The sequence below is a fragment of the Oncorhynchus mykiss genome, chromosome 24 (assembly GCF_057628025.1).
Source record: "Oncorhynchus mykiss isolate SJ-2025 chromosome 24, ASM5762802v1, whole genome shotgun sequence".
NCBI lineage: Eukaryota > Metazoa > Chordata > Actinopteri > Salmoniformes > Salmonidae > Oncorhynchus > Oncorhynchus mykiss.
The window spans coordinates 17,263,986-17,284,710 of record NC_143045.1 but is presented as its reverse complement, the minus strand read 5'-3'; the positions used below and the strand labels follow the sequence as shown (position 1 = coordinate 17,284,710).

Genomic DNA, 20,725 nt, shown 5'->3' with positions numbered 1-20,725 from the left:
GCTAGAATCACCTTTATAGCAGCAATTACAGCTGGGTAAGTCTCTAAGAGCTTTGCACACCTGGATTGTACAATATTCGCCCATTATTATTAAAAACATTCTTCAAGCTCTGCCAAGTTAGTTGTTGATCATTGGTAGACAGCCATTTTCAAGTGTTGCCAAACATTTTCATGCCGATTTAAGTAAAAACTGTATCTAGGCCACTCAGGAAAATTCAATGTCGTCTTGATAAGCAACTCCAGTGTATATTTGTCTTGCTGAAAGGTGAATTTGCCACCCAGTGTCTGTTGGAAAGCAGAATTAACCAAGTTTTCCCCCAGGATTTAGCTTGTGCTTAGCTCTATTGTTTATTTTTATTTTAAAAAAGCATGTACATAACGTGATGCAGCCACCACCATGCTTGAAATATGAAGAGTGGTACTGAGTGGTGTGTTGTGTTGGATTTGCCCCAAACATAAAGCTTTGTAATCTGGACAAAAATATAATTTACTTTAGTGCCTTATTGCAAACACGATGCATGTTTTGGAATATTTTTTATTCTGTACAGGCTTCCTTCTTTTCACTCTGTAATTTATGCTAGTTTTGTGGAGCAAGTACAATGTTGTTGATCCATCTTCAGTTTTCTCTTATCACAACCATGTAACTTTGTAACTGTTTTAAAATCCCCATTGGCCTCATGGTGAAATCCCTGAGTGGTTTCCTTCCTCTCTGGCATCTGAGTTAGGAAGGATACCTGTGTATTTGTAGTGACTGAGTGTATTGATACACCATCCAAAGTGTAATTAATAACTACACCATGCTCAAAAGGAGGAGGTCAGAGACCTGTCATTGTGGTGCCAGGACAACAACCTCTTCCCTCAATGTGGGAAAGACAAAGGAGCTTATCGGGAACAACATCAAACGGAAGGCCGAACACTTCCCATTAACATTGACGGGTTGTAGTGGAGCTGGTCGAGAGCTTCAAGTTCCTCTGTGTCCACATCAATATGGACCTATCATGGTCCAAACACCCCAACACAGTCGTAAAGAGGGCACGACAAAGCCTCTTCCCCCTCAGGAGGCTGAAAAGATTTGGCATGGGCCCTCAGATCCTCAGAAAAGTTCTACAGCTGCACCATTGAGAGCATCTTGACTGGCTGCATCACGCTTGGCATGACAACTGCTTGAACACAGAGAGTAGTGCCTACGGACCTGAACATCACTGGGGCCGAACTCCCTGCTATCCAGGACATCTATTCAAGGATGGGTCATAGGGAAGGCCCTAAAAATTGTCAAAGACTCCAGCCACCCAAGTCATAGACGGTTCTCTCTGCTACCGCATGGCAAGCGGTATCGGAGCGCTAAGTCTGGGACCAAAAGGCTCCTGAACAGCTTCTACCCCAAAGCCATAAGACTGCTAAATAGTTAACCAGACTATCTGCATTTACCCTTTTTTATACTAACTCATTTTGAATCTATGTACACACACTGGATTCTACCCACACATTCAAACTCATTAAGAAGGAAAGAAATTCCACAAATTAACTTTTAGGCACACCTTTTAATTTAAATGCATTCCAGGTGACTAGCTCATGAAGCTGATTGAGAGAATGCCAAGAGTGTGCAAAGCTGTCATCAAGGGTGGCTACTTTGAAGAATCTAAAATATATTTTGATTTGTTTAACACTTTTTTTGGTTACTAGATGATTTCATGTGTTATTTCATAGTTTTGATTTCTTCTCTAATATTCTACAATGTAGAAAATAGTAAAAATAAAGAAAAACCCTTGAATGAGTAGGTGTGTCCAAACTTTTGACTGGTTCTGTACTTACACTGACACTCCAACACACACTCATTCACACATAACACACAGGCACACATTCATCACACACACTTACACATTCACCACATACACTGCTGCTACTGTCAATTAGATAATTGACAGTAGCAGCAGTGTATGTGGTGAATGTGTAAGTGTGTGTGATGAATGTGTGATGAGTGATCCTGTTACCTAGTCATTTTACCCCTACCTATATGTACATATGTACCTACATTTCCTTGTATCCCTGCACATCGACTCAGTACTGGTATCCCATGTATTTAGCCAAGCTATCATTGCTCATTGTGTATTTTCTCCTTGTGTTACTATTTTCTTCTTCTATTATTATTATAAATGTACACTGCTCAAAAGTTTGGGGTCACTTAAAAAATGTCTTGTTTTTGAAAGAAAAGCAAATTTTTTTGTCCATTAAAATCACATCAAATTGATCAGAAATACAGTGCAGACACTGTTAATGTTGTAAATGACTATTGTAGCTGGAAACGGCTGATTTTTATGGAATATCTACATAGGCGTACAGAGGCACATTATCAGCAACCATCATTCCTGTGTTCCAATATTAGCCAATCAAAGTTTATAATTTTAAAAGGCAAATTGATCATTAGAAAACCCTTTTGCAATCATGTTAGCACAGCTGACAACTGTTGTCCAGATTAAAGAAGCAATAAAACTGTCCTTCTTTAGACTAGTGGAATATCTGGAGCATCAGCATTTGTGGATTCGATTACAGGCTCAAAATGGCCAGAAACAAAGAACTTTCTTCTGAAACTGCTATTCCATGCGAAAAATTGCCAAGAAACTGAAGATCTCGTACAACGCTGTGTACTGCTCTGTTCACAGAACAGAGCAAACTGGCCCTAACCAGAATAGAAAGAGGAGTGGGAGGCCCCGGTGCACAACTGAGGAAGAGGACAAGTACATTAGAGTGTCTAGTTTGAGAAACAGATGCCTGTTGACTCCGGGATGCTGGCCTTCTAGGTAGAGTTGCAAAGAAAAAGCCATATCTCAGACTGGCCAATAAAAAGAAAACAATAAGATGGGCAGAAGAACACAGACACTGGACAGATAAATATTGGAACTGTATTTGCAAGCTGGTTGTTCAAGGCACACACACTCACTCACTGGCTAGTTTCCCCCAAGGGAATTAGTTTTGAATGTACCACACCACCCTCTGCTGGACATTGTCTGCAGATGGCTTCTTGACTTCTACGCAGTGGTGGATGGGAAAGCACTGCTCTCTGGGTGCATCGCAGCACTCTACAGTGGCGTCCTCTCCTTGTCTCCTTTCCATCATCCGCACTGATCTTTCACCTATCCTATATGTTTTCAGATCTGTGCAGAGGAGACAAGGAGAGGAAACCACTTTAGACTATGGAGATGCACCCCTTTCTCTCTCCTCCTTCTCTCATTCACACTGACCACCACACTGCCTTGCTTCTGCTTTCACACTGACTCCATTCGCTCTGTTATGATTTTGGTTTTGCTTTTGGGTGACTTTCACACTTTTCCCCCCTTTTTGGTTTATATTTCTTTCTCTTATTTATTTTCACCCTGTTTCTCTGGTACTCACCCCCCCGCCCCCATCCTGTTTTGGCTGCCAGCGTTCACGTCCCTCTCATCCAGCCGCAGTGTGGGTGAGTGCACCTCACCCGGGTGCAGGTGCTCACAGTAAGTTCTCTCCCTCTCACTGGGCTCAGCCTCTAAATATTGGAAAAAAGTGTTATGAAGAGACAAATCTAAGTTTGAGGTGTTCGGATCACAAAGAAAATTTGTGAGATGCAGAAAAAATGAAAAGATGCTGGAGGAGTGCTTGACATCATCTGTCAAGCATGGTGAAGGCAATGTGATGGTCTGGGGGTGCTTTGGTGGTGGTAAAGTGGGAGATTTGTACAGGGTAAAAGAGATCTTGAAGAAGGAAGGCTATCACTCCATTTTGCAACGCCATACCCTGTGGACGGTGCTTAATTGGAGCAAATTTCCTCATAGAACAGGACAATGACCCAAAGCACAGCTCCAAACTATGCAATAACTATTTAGGGAAGAGCAGTCAGCTGGTATTCTGTCTATAATGGAGTGGCCAGCACAGTCACCGGATCTCAACCCTATTGAGCTGTTGTGGGAACAGCTTGACCGTATTCACCGATTTCACCGGTGCTTCAGGAAGCATGGGGTGAAATCTCTTCAGATTACCTCAACAAATTAACAACTAGAAGGACAAAGGACACAGTTATTATTTCAATTAAAAATCATTGTTTATAACCTTGTCATCGTCTTGACTATATTTCCTATTCATTTTGCAAATCATTTCATGGATGTTTTCATGGAAAACAGGAACATTTCTAAGTGACCCCAAACTTTTGAACGGTAGTGTATATATTTTTGTATTCTGTATTGTTGGGAAGGGCCCGTAATTAAGCATTTCACTGTTAGTCTACATCTGTTGTTTGCAAAGCATGTTTTTGATATTCAATGTCAATGTGCTTTTTTATTTACACCCATCTACCAATAGGTGTCCTTCTTTGTGAGGCATTGGAAAACCTCACTGATCATTATGGTTGAATCTGTGTTTGAAATTCACTGCTCGACTGAGGGATCTTACAGATAATTGTATGTGTGGGGTACAGAGATGAGTCAGTCATTCAAAAATAATGTTAAACACTATTATTGGAGTGAGTCCATGCAACATATTATGTGACTTGTTAAGCAAGTTTTTAATCCTGAATCTATTTAGGCTTGCCATAACAAAGGGGTTGATTACTTATTGACTCAAGACATTTCAGCTTTTCATTTCTGATGAATTTGTAAACATTTATTTGAAACATAATTCCACTTTGACATTATGGGGTATCACACACCATCTCAATTTAATAAAACACATTTTTAACCTTTTTTGATCTTGTCTCATCGCTGCAACTCCCCAACGGGCTCGGGAAGCAAAGGTTGAGTCATGCGTCCTCCAAAACATGACCCGCCAAATCGCACTTAACACCGGCCTGCTTAACCTGGAAGCACCAATGTGTCGGAGGAAACACCGTTCAACTGATGACCGAGGTCAGCCTGCAGGCTACCGGCCCATCAGAATTAGTTGCTAGAACGCCCGGCCAAACCCTCCCCTAACCCGGACAACGCTGGACCAATTGTACGCCGCACTATGGGACTCCCGATCACGGCCGGTTGTGATACAGCCCAGGATCAAACCCGGGTCTGTAGTGACGCCTCTACCACTGCGATGCAGTGCATTAGGAGGCCCCAATTTAATAAATGTTAATGCAGGCAGGAACACAGGAAAATTTGGAAAAAGTCAAGAGGTGTGTATACTTTATGTATGTATATGTAAACTCAGCAAAAAAATAAATGTCCTGTCACAGTCAACAGCGTTTACTTTCAGAAAACTTAACATGTTATGTTCATACAAATATTTACACGTGTTTCAACAACTGAAACAAACTGAACAAGTTCCACAGACATGTGACTAACAGAAATGCAATAATGTGTCCCTGAACAAAGTGGGGGTCAAAATCAAAAGTAACAGTCAGTATCTGGTGTGGCCACCAGCTGCATTAAGTACTGCAGTGCATTTCCTCCTCATGGACTGCACCAGATTTGCCAGTTCTTGCTGTGAGATGTTACCCCATTCTTCCACCAAGGCACCTGCAAGTTCCCGGACATTTCTGGCGGGGAATGGCCCTAGCCCTCACCCTCTGATCCAACAGGTCCCAGACGTGCTCAATGGGATTGAGATCCAGGCTCTTCGCTGGCCATGGCAGAACACTGACATTCCTGTCTTGCAGGAAATCACGCACAGAACGAGCAGTATGGCTGGTGGCATTGTCATGCTGGAGGGTCATGTCAGGATGAGCCTGCAGGAAGGGTACCACATGAGGGAGGAGGATGTCTTCCCGGTAATGCACAGCGTTGAGATTGCCTGCAATGACAACAAGCTCAGTCCAATGATGCTGTGACACACTGCCCCAGACCATGATGGACCCTCCACCTCCAAATTTATCCCTTGCTCCTGTCTAGGCGTCTCACAGTACGGACATTGCAATTTATTGCCCTGGCCACATCTGCAGTCCTCATGCCTCCTTGCAGCATGCCTAAGGCACGTTCACGCAGATGAGCAGGGACCCTGGGCATCTTTCTTTTGGTGTTTTTCAGAGTCAGTAGAAAGGCCTCTTTAATGTCCTAAGTTTTCATAACTGTGACCTTAATTGCCTACCGTCTGTACGCTGTTAGTGTCTTAATGACCGTTCCACAGGTGCATGTTCATTAATTGTTTATGGTTTATTGAACAAGCATGGGAAACGGTGTTTAAAACCTTTACAATGAAGATCTGTGAAGTTATTTTGATTTTTACGAATTATCTTTGAAAGACAGGGTCCTGAAAAAGGGACGTTTCTTTTTTTGCTGAGTTTATGTATCTAGATTTCAGAGCTGGTGTTCGTCATCAAACTGTATAATCCTGGGTAACGCATTCAAAAATATAACACACGATAGACAAACTTTAGTCAAACCTAACTTTTATTCAAATAACATGTACAGCTCTATGCTCTACAGTAAGCTAACACAGTAGTGCGGTAGAGACGGAGGTTGGGGGGTGCTCAGCAAGGGACCATATGACACAGCACACCTCGGGGTCTTGAGAGGAGGCGCCTTCAGAGTGTCTCACGGCATACATTATGTTGTATGCCAGAGGAAACGTATGAAGTGGTGCCTTTTTTATTGCTTGAAAAGACCAAAAATATCAAACAAGATTAAAACCAAATACTTATTAAAATGCCCATGTAGCGGACATGAGTCGGACTCGATGAGGTAATGGTGACACCCACTAGTATGAAATAATGTTGCGGATTTACCTCAGTGATCTCTGACTTTGTCGGGATTGACCTCTGGGCGTCAATGGCAACAACAACAAAAAAATGGCTCATCAAAATGGAAGACATTCTCTGCAGGAGAAATGTATTCAAATGTCTCCCTCATCCTAATTTTCTTCATGCTAGTGAGTAAATGTATAGAGAAACATTTGAGGAAATGTGGAATTGGAAACCAGATAGAAGATAGAAGTGATATAGTATCTCAAAAGTCTTTACTTGATTCCTTGTGTCTGTTCTCCTTGACACCTCCTCAAAGCATCAGAAGGAAGAAAGGAGAGCAGGATGGGAAGATATGAGTTTTCTATGAATAATCAACAAAATGCTTTTATGATTCATCCTCCCCTGGTATCCAGAAAGAGGATAACATTGACAGAACTCAACACTAAGGCTTGCCTAATAAATCAGACTGATATGAATTATTGGTATACAGTCTGAAACAAAGTTTCCTTACAAGCCAGAATCTTCAATAAAATTACTTTTGAACTTACTCTACCTGTTGTGAGGTTGGTCTTTCAGAACATCCACAGGAAAGTATTATTTACCCAACGTTTACCTGCCGTTGCAATTTCTATCACCTGGCACATTCGCAAATCCATGTAAACACCTGCAAGACTTCGGTTAGTATTCATTCATCATACTTCCGTCTTGCGCATATTCATTTGGTCTCGAGCAAACGAATATTGATTGCCACACACAGAGACCTGCGTTTTGAAGTTGGTTTACTAATTTTGATCAACTGAATGACCAACCCCACGCACAATTGGCTGAGTAAGTTCAAATATAATTGTATTCAACATCCGTGGCACTCAAGGGACGTTTCGTTTTTTTCTATGTAATTGTGCATGGCTGTGCTGTAACGTTACGCAGCATAGTCACAGCGCGACTACTCTAAGACAGAACACCAGACAACTGTGGTGGGCCTCTTTGGCTCATCATTGTCATGATAAGACATCTTTCACCACAATCTGATTCAACAGGATATTAAAGCTGTTTAGCATTTTGATTCATTAAGAATAAAGGGATAGTGTTTTTATTTGTTATTTATCTGTGATATAATATCGTATCAGCGTGTAACTCTTACACATTTCAATGTCCAAAATGTGTAAGATTTGAAGTGTCAGTCTTCTCTGTTCTTATTGCTTAGTTGTAGAGTATTTTGGACATGGCTGGCTCTAGCCACAGACCACATCTGTACCTACACCACTATAAGCACAGGTATATCACAAGTACATCATCCAAGGATGTTTGCTTTACACGAAAGCTTAACAGTCTAACTTCTATTTCCCTAAGAATCACATGTGCTGTATAAAAACATTTTCAATGAGGATTGCCATGTTACTGTAATTTTGATAGTGAATAGTGAATGTGTTCTCAGGAGCTGAGGAAATAGTGCACAATCATGACAAATTGCTTGCCTGCAGGCTAAGGGTTAAATTACATTGACCACTAATCTGGGCACCATGGCAGAAGCTCCTTGCAATTTTTTTTACACGGAAAGAACCTTGTGCCTATGGGACATGGGACATCTTTTAGGGGGCTTGACAACAATAGTTGCCAGCAACGGTAACCGTTGCAATTTATCAGTTGGTTACTTTTCAGTAATGAGACAGGTTCTTCTTACATTGTTGTTTTTTACAACGTTAAATGTCTGCACTAAATTCAACCCATCTTCACTTATTCAAATGCATTCCATGACAATTCCTCCTCCAAATGCCTTATAGACAGATAAATACGGAAAATAACAATAGTTTTATAACGTTATGTGATGTAATAAACAATCAGTTAAATAAGTTTAAATATTAAGTTAAACAATTGTAATAAAACATATCCTTCTAATACCTTTTACAGTATTCCATTTTACTACATGTATTTAATAATCCATAGATGACTCTTCCTGTGTGGTTCAGTTGGTATAGAATGGTACTGCTAACGCTACGGTTGTGGGTTTGATTCCCACAGGGGACCAGTATGAAAACCTATACACTTACTTACTGTAAGTGTCTGCTAAATGACAATTATTATTTTTTAAATGACCTTCCTGTTATATTTAGTTATAATCAGACTATATATATATATATATATATATATATATATATATATATATGTGTGTGTGTATATGTACATTCATATAAGTGTTATGATATATTACCTACCGAGATAAACGGTTTAAAAATGTAAGAATCTGACATTGAATGTAAAATCCACCAATTTCATCAACTAAAAGCTCATAAAAGCTCAAATAGATTAGGCTAAATCTTCAGATCCATTGACACCCCACATCTTAATCTGTTTGGGTGCTATTCTGTCTCTACACCACTGGGGTCCGCCAAGTGCAACTCAATGTCATTGGCTGTTTCTATTGTGTCAAATAATGACTTTCAACAGATGCTGCCTCCACAGCTTGGAATCTACCGTGTATATAACCAATATGACCCTTTTACTTAGAAAACATTTTCTCCTCTCAGCTCTCTGAGACTTGAGACAAATCTGCCAGAAGGCCCTAACAACCCTTTTTGCTTGACTAGTAATAGTGAAATCAAATCAGTCATAAAAACACAAAGAAGAATTCAAATCAAATCAAACACTCTTCTCTGTGTACGGTATTACAAACACCTCACAAAACCTGAGAGAAACATCTGGCCAAACTGGTCCCAATATATTATCACCCAAAAGTGTCCTGTTTATGCAAAGCATCTGCTAGATTACAACCTACTCCTATTTACCCAGGAACTCCAGTTTAACTCATCCAAAAGCTTCAACAATGTTTGAAGATATCCCCCTAGTGGTTTTGGGGCTGTGGTTGGCCCTGTCTGGGGGTACCGTTGGACGGGGCCACAGTGTCTCCCGACCCCTCCTGTCTCAGCCTCCAGTAATTATGCTGCAATAGTTTGTGTCAGGGGGCTAGGGTCAGTCGGTTATATCTGGAGTATTTCTACTGTCTTATCCGGTGTCCTGGGTGAATTCAAGTATGCTCTCTCAATGTTCTCTCTCTCTCTTTTCTCTCTTCTTTCTCTCTCTTTTCTTTCTTTCTCTCTCTCTTTCTCTCTTCTCTCAGAGAACCTGAGCCCTAGGACAATGCCTTAGGACTACCTCACCTGATGACTCCTTGCTGTCCCCAGTCCACCTCGTCGTGTTGCTGCTCCATTTTCAACTGTTCTGCCTGCAACTATGGAAACCTGTTCAACGAACGTGCTACCCTGCTGTTTTCGACTCTCTCTCTCTACCGCACCTGTTGTCTCTAACTCTGAATGATCGGCTATTAATCCTGAGGTGCTGACCTGTTGCCCCCTCTACCACTGTGATCATTAATATTTGACCCTGCTGGTCATATATGAATGTTTGAACATCTTGGCCATGTACTGTTGTAATCTCCACCCGGCACAGCCAGAAGAGGACTGGCCACCTCTCAGAGCCAGATTCCTCTCTAGGTTTCATCCTAGGTTTTCTGCCTTTCTAGGGAGTTTTTCCAAGCCACCGTGCATCTGCATTGCTTGCTGTTTGGGGTTTTAGGCTGGGTTTCTGTATATCACTTTGTGACATCGGCTGAGGTAAGGGCTTTATGAATACATTTGATTGATTGTAATCCTGTGATCTAATATGTTTTTTTTTTTTTTTTTAAAGTTCAGAGGCACATTTTATTTGAAACCCACTAAGATTTTTGTGTCAGGCCAGTGAACTAATGTTACTTTAAATTATTGTATAACATATATAGTGTGCTGTAGGCCTACCTATTGTATGACCAATGGAATAAAGAAAGATTCAGTGGGATAGGACGGCATGACTACCCCTCTTGGACCTGTGGGACCTTTGCCAGTGAAGGCCAACAATGAAGATCTGAAGATCAATCGTGTTCACAGCAAGGACATACACAGATGCAGATGCTCAAACGCTACCCAACTGTGACTCAACGCAACAGAGGTCAGACAAATTTTTTCTACAAGGGCGACCCAGTGTTGATTTATGGTTGGCCCTAAAACGACATAGTAGGGTAAGGTAATTGCACAGTAGGTGCTGTGGTCTAAGGCTACAGGCCATAGGTTAAACTAACCTCCACAAAGGACGCCACACTCGGATAAGGCCCCATAATAACGTTATATAGAGCGACGCCAGTGTAAATGCATTCAACTACATGATTCCACACATTGACGTGAAGTGATTTGTAACAACAACCCCCTTTGGGTGTTCGTACACCTGGAAGTTTGAGTTAATTCAGGTCATGTCAAAATGTATAATTATAAAAAGTGTCCATTATAGCAATACATCTAAATACCAGTCATTAGAGTTAATAGGATTATAATCAACAATGCTATATTCATTTCAGAATCAATTCCATCAAGGTGTAGGACAATGGGCAATTTACAGTATTAATAAAATCAGACGGTCATAGGGATGATGATTACAATTATTATGATGATAGTAATGATGATGTTAGTGATGATGATGCATTTCTAGAGATGGTCACAGTGGGGCTAGCTATTCAGCCTTGATCTGACCAACCAGCAGGTGGCGCTGTGGCCGTGGCTGCCATTCTAGGAGGAGCTCCATCCTGGGGCTCCATTGGCCCCTCTCCACCCCCCTCCTCCTCCCCTCTTTCCCCCACCAGAGGAGGCTGTCTGTGGGCCGGGGAGTGGGAATGCCTGGCCCTGGACCTGTGGTGCCTGCGGTGAGGGTGGAGGAACAGCGCTGGGTCAGGCATGGCGGTGGGCTCTGCGGGACCCATCACCTTCTCCTGGGGGACACACTCCCTGGCCCTCTCCGCCCGGAGCTGGTGCCCTGATGTGGCCCTGCTGCCCCTGCGTTTAGGCTTGACCACAGGGGAGGCTATGGCGGAGCTGGCATTGGAGGCATTGGAGAAACCGGAGGGCGACTGAGGAGAAAATGGAGAAAAGGTGGCGGTGTCCCACTCAGCTGCTTGGCTGTACTGGAGCCCAGGGGGTTTCCCATGATGATCCCTATTCTCGCGGTTCTCCCTGAGGGCCTGCTGCCTCTGCTGCAGTCTCTGGTGGTGCAGTTTCTGGCGGGCGGCGTGCAGCTGGAAGGAGAGGTAGGCTGCCGCCTCGGTCTGCTTCTGCAGCTCTGTGTTGAGCACCGTGGAGCGGTGGCTGCGGCTCTTCAGCTCGTCCAGGAAGCGGCGCTCCTTGTCCTTGAGGTTAGCCCGCAGCGCGCCTACCAGCGCCCCCTTGTGAATCAGCTCTTTACGCAGCTCTCCCAGGGTGCACTGCTGCTCGGCCAGGCGATCTTCGACCTCCAGACAGCGGGCCTCCAGCTGCTCTTCGTCCTCCGCCAGGTCTGAGGACAGACACACAAACATACAAACAGATAAGCACACACAAGTCAAATCATCAGAGATTCACAGACAGATGACTAACATACAGACAGAAAAACAAGCCCCAAATGCAGCTGCCAGGATTTGCATTAAGGGCCGTGTGTACTTGGCATCTATTACCCATGCTGACATATTACCCACACATAGCACTCCTAACCCCATCCCCCAACCCCCTGTTCATCTGGACATAGGACCAGAGAACAGAGCATAGAGCACATACAGAGAAATAACACACAGCCTGGATATGATCCAGTCAGTCAAATGGATATGAAATGAAGTAATGTGACCAGAGCTTGCTGCTTTCAATCACCAATTTACCCTCAATGCACATTTGTAGATAATCTGGCAGAAATGGTATGTGGGTTTAGGGATTGCCTGGACAAAGGCAGAAGACTGAGCACATATGTGCAAAGGATTACAGAGCCATTGAGGAAATCCCTGCCAGTAGCCACCACCCAATCCCTACCAACCACGGCATGGCCACTGGCAGGATGTGCCATCTGCTGCCACTTACCCACTATAGAGAGAGATTGAAGATAGCAGACTGGCAGACTGCTCACGTGCAGTGGTGTGATTGGAGGGGAAGGAAGGTGATTGTTTTGGTGGGTTGGTGGCCGATATTTAATTCAATCTAGTAACATAATAACTTATTTCCCAGTGGACAAAATTGGCTGCACTGATGTCATCATTACACCAGGAATTGGCAGTGAAAACATCATTGCATCCAGTTTTAACCGCCAGTTTAAAATCATTGTACAACATTTGCAGGGGTTTTTGGTCAAACCTACGGTTCTCCATCACATTGAAATCCCTCTAATAGGAAAAAAGCCTTAGTCAGACCTAACTGTAGCTGTACTGTAGCTGTGGATTTGGGCTTAGACAGCTGTGCAAAGGGAGAGGAATTACACCACAGCCTCTGGTACGCTGGTTGACCCAAGAATTAGGTCAAAGAAGATGGATGGGAAGGAAGAATCCCCCAAAAAGAGGAGCAAAAGGTGCTGCGATTAGTTGAAACTCTGATATAAAATCATTGTAAAATGATCAGTAGAGATATTCGTTAGGCCTATATTAGGATTGCTGCTTCACGTTTAGAATAGGAGGAACCTGATATTCATATAAGTAGCCCTTCCTTCCTCTATCTCCTTTCTCACCCTCCTCTCTTTCTCTTGTTCTTCTCTCCTCTCATCCCTCTTAATCCCTCTCTCTGTACCAGTCTCTCTCATTCCATACCTCTTTCTCCATCCCTCTATCTTAATTCTTCTCCCGATCCCAATCACTATTTTACAGATTTTTCTTTCTCCATCTCTGTTTCTCCCCTCCCTCCCTTCATGTCTCTCTCCCCTCCCCCTCTCTCTGGGTAACCCCAGCTCTCTCTCTCCTGGGTGTAGTTCTCCCTGGTCTCTGTCTAACTGTCACCCACTAGACCAGGGTGGTGAGGTCATGCTCCAAATATAGAAAATGCTATGTAATCTAATCTCCATTTCTCCATCCTTTTCCCCTCCCCCCTTCTCTCTCGCTCTCCCTCTTTCTCTCACTCCCTCTTTAGTACTTTATCTATCTCTCTCTTTCTCTCTCTCCCCTCTCTCTCACTCCCTCTTTACCACTTTCTCTATCTCTCTCTTTCTCTTACTGTCCCTCTAACACTTTCTTGTGCCCCCCTAACTGTACCATCCTCCCTTGTCCCTCCACCTCTCTGTCTCAGCAAACAGACTGTAATTGGATCCCTCCACCAGGGCACAGAGGAACATGAGAGGGGAGTAAAAATGGATGGATCAATTTGCGAGGATGGAGGAGTGGGGGGGCTGTGGCGGAGTGATAGAGCAAGGGATGGACTGCTCTGGAAAAATAGGGGGGTCCTGATGAGTTCTAATGGGCTGCAGATGGGCATGACCCCCCCATCTCCTTTCTTTCTCTCCACCACCCTTCCCTCCCATCCCCTCTGTCTCTGTAATTATCTAAGCTAAGATATTAGCATAATATCCATCTTGTATCTAGACATTCCAATTCAACAAACAACCTATTAAGGTGCATACACAGCCTTTTGTCTGATGGTTCATATTCATGAACTTCAACTCTGCTGCCAACCTACCCAATTCCCATCCTCCTATATGTTTTTCCTGGTAACAGCAGATCAAGCCATAACATGTGAATCCCCTATATGATGATTGTTTTGGAATATGGTCTTTATGGGAGAGGGAGAAGGGAGAGATTGTTTGGGGAGGTCGATCATAGGGATGTCCCTTGGGGGATGGGTAAAGTGAGGGATACTGCCATGAGGGTGAGCTGGGGAGTTGGGGTGATGAGCCAAAGAGGACAAACAGTCAGTGTCACAAAGCCAAGCTTGGAGAGAGGGGGGGGGGGGGGGGGGGGAGAGAGAGAGAAAGAAAAAGAGAGAGAGACACAGAACTTACCCAGTTCACTCTTGCCTGGAGGCTTCACATTCAGCTCAGATGTCAACTCTGAGAAAACAGAGACAAGAAATGAGACATCAGTGAGACAGAGACATGAATGAGTAATGTGTGAGACAGAAATGAGTAATATGAGTAAGTCTAGGAGACAGATAGGAATTTAAAAATATAAAAGAAAGGAATGCGGGATGTGTCTCATTGAAAGACTAAATGCTAAAACTGATCGGAACTAGGGATTCATATTTTCACAAAAATCGACAAAGTTTCAATACCAGGAATAATTCATATTTAACCTGAGAGTCTCAGGGAAATAAGCAAAAATCGGAAGTGCCATCATAGCCACGGGAAGTACGGGTGCTGCAGCACCCCCTGATAAATCACCCCAAAAATACAAAACTGTTGTGCACTAGGTCTTTATTACTCCTGTATGAGTGGAGAAAAATACTCTTCAACAGAATATTTCCTCAGCACTCATATGGGCAGCAAGTCGGCTAGGCTATGAGTCAGCGCAGAGAAGCAGGGGAAATGTTATTGCGGTATTTTGACATGCAGGCAAGAGACGTGCTTTGATAATGCAACCTATGGATTACAGAATAAAGTTAGGGATTTTCATGCAAGACCGGAATCAGGATTTTAGGTTTCACTAGGATTGGAACTGGATAGGAAAATAGCCTAGGCTCTAGGACAGGAGAAGACTACATTTTCCTCATGCCTCTCTGAATTGTTAACAGACTTCATGTCTGTGACAGAGATACCCATGTAGTGAATTGTGTATAAGCCTATCAAATTTGTGACTGTCTGAAGATTCACCATGACAGCTAAAAGAGGCACACGTTATTTTGTAGTCAAAAGGCTTATAGTAGGGGTTTCCTGTAGGGTTTAACTGCATTTGGGTCGCGTGTGCAGTCCGGCAGTGTCAATTATGCATGCACTTTGAATTTATGGCGACTTTGTGTGAAGTCAATGCGCTAGATAGACTAAAGGCTTCATTGACAATTTGTTTGGATAATCTGCTGTTTTGTTTTTTGCTGATCTGACACTTACTTATGTGTAGGGCCTGCATTAGTGCTAACATTGGGGGGAAATTGTGTCATTTTTCATGTCTTTCATTTAATTATTTCAGGAAATGTGAACAGTGTTCTCGGGACAGTCCCGGGTTCCCTGTTACCCATGTTCATCTCTACTTGTAATTGTAGTGCTATTGAAGTAGCCTAGCGGCAGGGTAGCCTAGTGGTTAGAGTGTTGGGGCAGTAACTGAAAGGTTGCAAGTTCAAATCCCTGAGCTGAAAGGTTGCAAGTTTGAATCCCCGAGCTGACAAGGTACAAATCTGTTGTTCTGCCTCCTAAGCCGTCATTGAAAAATAAATAGTTTAAAAAAAGTGTTGCTATTGAATATGTCCAATGTATTTGTTTGCATCTAGTTCGTCAAATAACTTGATTGCAGACAGTTCAAACAGACATGATTAGGGCCTTGTGTAGACTGGACATACAGTAATCCCATTGAGTTAAACTGATTCTGTTTATTTGGGTGGACTCTAAGCACTTCTCCAGTCAGCACAGACAGACGCCATGCTTGGGTTGCCCTCAAGGACAAAGACTAAAATATACTGTGCGGTATTTATTTTCTTTCCCTGCCAATGCCCTCTCACTCACATGAATAGACAGTTTACCTCCCAAAATAAGCACAGTAAATCCTTTAACCTATCACCCTTCTTTGCTTGCTCAGCAAATCCCACCAACCTCCACAGAGAGAGAGAGAGAGAGAGAGTGAGAGAGAGAGAGAGAGAGTGACAGACAGACAGACAGACAGACAGACAGACAGACAGAAAGAAAGAAAGAAAGAAAGAAAGAAAGAAAGAAAGAAAGAAAGAAAGAAAGAAAGAAAGAAAGAGAAAGGGATGATGAAAGAGAAAGAGGAGGAGGATAATAGATGAACCACAGCAGAGAGGAGGAATCAGACCCTCTGACTACCAGGAACAGGAAGGTATTGACCTGTGGTTCCCTTTCATGGAAACAAACCCTGGCTGTAGTGGGGAGAGGATTCACTGAGGTAAACCTGCTCTGTTAAAGTTAATAGTCCCAAGGAACTTTTGCGCTGAGAGACTAGTGCAGTAGGCTACATTGAGTTTGTATCTAAGATTTGATGCCTATAGCATCTTTGCTGTGTATAGGCCTAGTCTGTCAGTCAAACCATAACACCATGTGGTGATGCCCTTTAACTCAACAGTAGGAGAGCCGAGGGCAGAGAAGAGATGCATCGATAGGGATGCTTCATGGCCTTCTTGGCTACATCTTGTTCTGCAGTGAGGGCTCCCTCTGCATGGCTTGCAGTAATACTGCTGTTGTAAAGAGGGTCACAGTCTACTCCACTAGTCTAATTTGATCTGACCACCCCTTCTCTCTCTCTCTTGCTCTCTGGATCTGTTCTTTGCTGCTGACGTGTCAAGTGGACAGAGCTGAGCCTCCTTCATATGGGTTATGACATCTGTCTATGGATTATGTATGATGTGTGAGAGAGAGAGATAGAGTGTATTAATTCTATAATGTATTCTGTCCCGCATCGCTTGCCACAAAGCCTGATTAAATACAAACCACACCATACATTAGTCACTGACAGGAAATGATGTAATTGTGTGTGTGTGTTTGTGATGTATAGACTCACCGGTGCATCGTTTCTGCAAGGATAGGATCTCCAGGTGTAGGCCATGCAGTAGGGTGAGATGTTCCTGTCTGAGAAACACTGTACTCCTCTCAACACTCTTCATCTGCATGTCCAAGGTGGAGCCTGTAGGTTCCATGATGACACACCTGTCCTGCACCCTGCACAGAGAACGGGGTCAGAGGGCGTTAATTAAGCAATAAGGATCTAGGAGGTGTGGTATATGGCCAATATACCACAGCTAAGGTCTGTTCTTACGCACAATGCAACGTGGTTTATAATGGATGTTTTGAGCCCTGAATGCTGATTGGCTGACATCCGTGGTATATCAGACTGTATACCACAGGTATGACAAACCATTTATTTTTACTGTTCTAATTAAGTTGGTAACCTGTTTAAAATAGCAGTAAGGCACCTCGGGGGTTTGTGGTATATGGACAATATCCCATGGCTAAGGGCTGTATCCAGGCACTCCACGTTGCGTCGTGCGTAAGAACAGCACTTAGCCGTGGTATATTGGCCATATATATACCACTTAGTGCCTTGTGGCCTAATTATACCTGCATGTGTATAAGTGTCACTTTTCTGCTATTAATGATGAACAATAATAAAAGGATTACAAATGTGTGTGTGTGTGTGTGTGTGTGTGTGTGTGTGTGTGTGTGTGTGTGTGTGTGTAATGATGCATTTGCAGTATCTTTCCCCCTTCTTTATTGAACTTCCCTGTAGGTTAATTATTTAATGTTACTTTATAATGCAGTTTAGAATACCACCTGACATACATTTTCCTTAAGCATTACAACAAGAGAAACACCGAAGTCTCCATATATTCTATGATAAATAAAAACCCACATTGATTGATGATGGTGATGTCAGGCAAGATAACGTGTGTATGAGTTCACCATTGAGGTCATGCGGTAAAAGGTTCATTGATCATCCAATAGAGAGATGGGAGAAACCAACGCAACATGCTTGGTAGGTTACGGTATGTTGACAGTCCTAATACCAGTATAATTCAATTTATCAATAGATTACATGCCTACAATACACTCAATAGATGTGGAAATGTTATGAAAATGATCCATGCTTACCGTGCTATTTTAGATAATTTTGAACTGAGTCCCACAGAATTACTATATGAAATTCATAAGATCTATAAACAAGTTCTTCGATCCATACATGATTGTTTTCCAGGAATGTTCCAAAACCATTTATACTATTCGTCCAATAATTGAGCTCAATTCAACATTATCTGCCGACGACAACGTTGTATCAAGGACGAAAGACGACGAATCTATCAAGGATAGCCTGTATGCAGAAAAAAATCAGCGACGCATCGCACAACGGTCCTGGGAGGCTACAACAGGATAAATATATATTCCTTACTGCCGCACCATCTCGCTGCGTCAGTCAATGTTATTGCAAAAATAATACTCATAACAAGGTCACCATAAGCAAGTAGATTGTAGTCTACATCTGTGTAACATATTGAAACGGAACGCGATACATTTCGACAGGCGCAGCATCCCTCTCCTCCCTCGTCCGTTGGGTTGCGCTGGTTGAGCTGGTACTGTAGGCTACTGTCGTATGATGAAAACAAGACATCGTGACCGGAACACGCGAGATGATCGTACGACTAGAGTGCAGCTTGTTGTAAGAAGTGGCCGTACCCAATATCGACTTTTGCCAGGATCGATATAGCAGTAGTCCGAAGGAAGAGACAGGACAGGAGAGCCTTTATTATGAATATTAAAATGGCTGTACTTTTGGTTAGACAAATGTTGGGGTGGCACCAAAGCCTGTTTATTCCAGCCAGGCCTCTTACGATATCAAATGGGCTACTTTGAGAATATGCACTCCAAATAACTGACTTAATTTCAGGACCATGGACAGGGTCATTGCTCTTGACACGTGTCCCCTGAGACAACCTGACATAGGCTAATGCCAGTCATTTCAGACCTGATGGGGGGGGGGGGGTGTCTTGCTAGGCTTGACGGAGAGGCCTAGCTGTTAAGACTATAGGGAAATGATCTACGTTTCTAAATAGTTTCTCAACATTTGGCATAATTAGGCTTAATTGGCCATGAATTAAGTCTGTCAATCATTGAGTCAACCTGGTCTCAGAGCATTTAGTATTTTTCTTTACCTTAATCCGAGACCCTACATTTAGTATGAAGTATGATATGCTACATTTGGTATGATATTTATTAATTTGTGAATGTCCATCACCCATTCGTATGATATGTTACAAATTACAATTCGTATTATATGTTACAAATTTGCAAAACGTACAATATGTTATGAATTTTCTAAATGTATGATATCTTTACGAATTCAAGCTGGGTGGCTAAGGTTAGCTAGTTGGCAAACGTTAGCTTTGCTAGGGTTAAGGTTAAGTTTAGTGTTGGCTAAAAGGGTTAATGTTAGGGTTAGGGGAGGGTTAGCTAAGATGCTAAGTAGTTGCAAAGTAGCTAAAAAGTAGTAAGTAGTTGAAAAGTTGCTAAAGTTGTCCGAGATGAGATTCAAACCTTTGGGTTGCTTGATGTTCGTGTTATCTGCTCACCCCGACCAATCACCGTACTTTTGTTTTTGCCTTACGTGACCATCTGTTTTATGTAACCATATCTAACATAACATATCATACTAATTTGGTTGTCCCGGATTTAACTTTACTATGTTACGTCTAGTCTATGAGACCAGGCTGTGATATTGAGTTACTGATGCCTCAAAGATGTTGGCAAACATCTGCACCCTGTAACGTCTGCTTCCAACTCACACCCTCAAACATATAGATCCCCTGAACGCAGATCCCAATGACCTGAATTCTAATCACCTGTTCATACATCTGTATGTCATTATCCCACACTATTTAGTTCAGTTCTTTGCACCCCATCACTGTGAGGTGTTGTTTGTTTTGTGACACACAGCTTTTTGAGTGCTGGGTTTCCCATGAATGATAGGCGTTGTTAGCGAGGCTGGCAAAAACTATTCCCTGCCTGTACTTTAGCCTATCGGATTTCCCATTATCTCCCTATTGCCTGATCTCCCGGACGATGTTTCTAGCCTTTTCCCTGCCTGTACTGTTGCCCTTTTGGACCCCCTGTGTATGACCTTCTGCCTGCCCCTTGACCCAGCTACCTTCCTCCTCCTGTGTATGACCTTCTGCCTGCCCCTGGACCCAGCTACCTGCCTCCTCCTGTGTATGACCTTCTGCCTGCCCCTGGGCCCAGCTACCTGCCTTCTTTGCAATAAACACCTGGTGCGCCCTGCGCTTGAAACCAGCTCTCTGTCTCCCCTCGTGTTCATTACTCAACCACTGATGGAATGAATACACAAAATCATTTCCAATGTTATGTTTTTTATTTTCACATTAAAATACTAAATATCTGTTACATTGGAATCGTATTAATTACAAAACCCCAATTAATTTAAAAAACAGAATAAAAAAACAAAATTATCATCCTATACATAGTGTAGACAAGATTGTATGACATATGATCTACTCAGGGGGAAAGGCAGATAGGCTTAAACATACACAGGTACCTGCCAAAATAATGGAAACACTTAAGTAAATGAAAGGGAAAGGTGCATAGGTGCAATGAAAGGGAAAGGTGCATAGGTGCAATGAAAGGGAAAGGT

At 42.8% G+C, this 20,725-nt stretch overlaps 1 protein-coding gene across 1 annotated transcript; it reads right to left on the bottom strand.

Moving 5' to 3' along the window:
- Positions 1 to 9,710: 9,710 nt before the first annotated feature.
- LOC110503869 (uncharacterized) lies at positions 9,711 to 19,050 on the bottom strand. Its single transcript, XM_021582433.3, has 4 exons — positions 18,178 to 19,050; positions 17,090 to 17,247; positions 14,431 to 14,478; positions 9,711 to 11,982 (listed from the first exon to the last, which is right to left on the bottom strand). The coding sequence occupies exons 2-4, from the start codon at positions 17,223 to 17,225 to the stop codon at positions 11,171 to 11,173; spliced, it is 996 nt and encodes a 331-aa protein (XP_021438108.2). The 5' UTR covers positions 17,226 to 17,247; positions 18,178 to 19,050; the 3' UTR covers positions 9,711 to 11,170.
- Positions 19,051 to 20,725: the final 1,675 nt, after the last annotated feature.

What these genes read in the sequence shown, in the direction of transcription:
- LOC110503869 (XM_021582433.3), bottom strand. Translation starts at nt 17,225, where the DNA reads ATGGAACCTACAGGCTCCACCTTGGACATGCAGATGAAGAGTGTTGAG. An exon ending in CTTGCAGAAACGATGCACCG is followed by an intron (nt 14,479 to 17,089) that starts GTGAGTCTATAC and finishes CTGTTTTCTCAG; the next exon opens with AGTTGACATCTGAGCTGAAT. An exon ending in TCCAGGCAAGAGTGAACTGG is followed by an intron (nt 11,983 to 14,430) that starts GTAAGTTCTGTG and finishes GTCTGTCCTCAG; the next exon opens with ACCTGGCGGAGGACGAAGAG.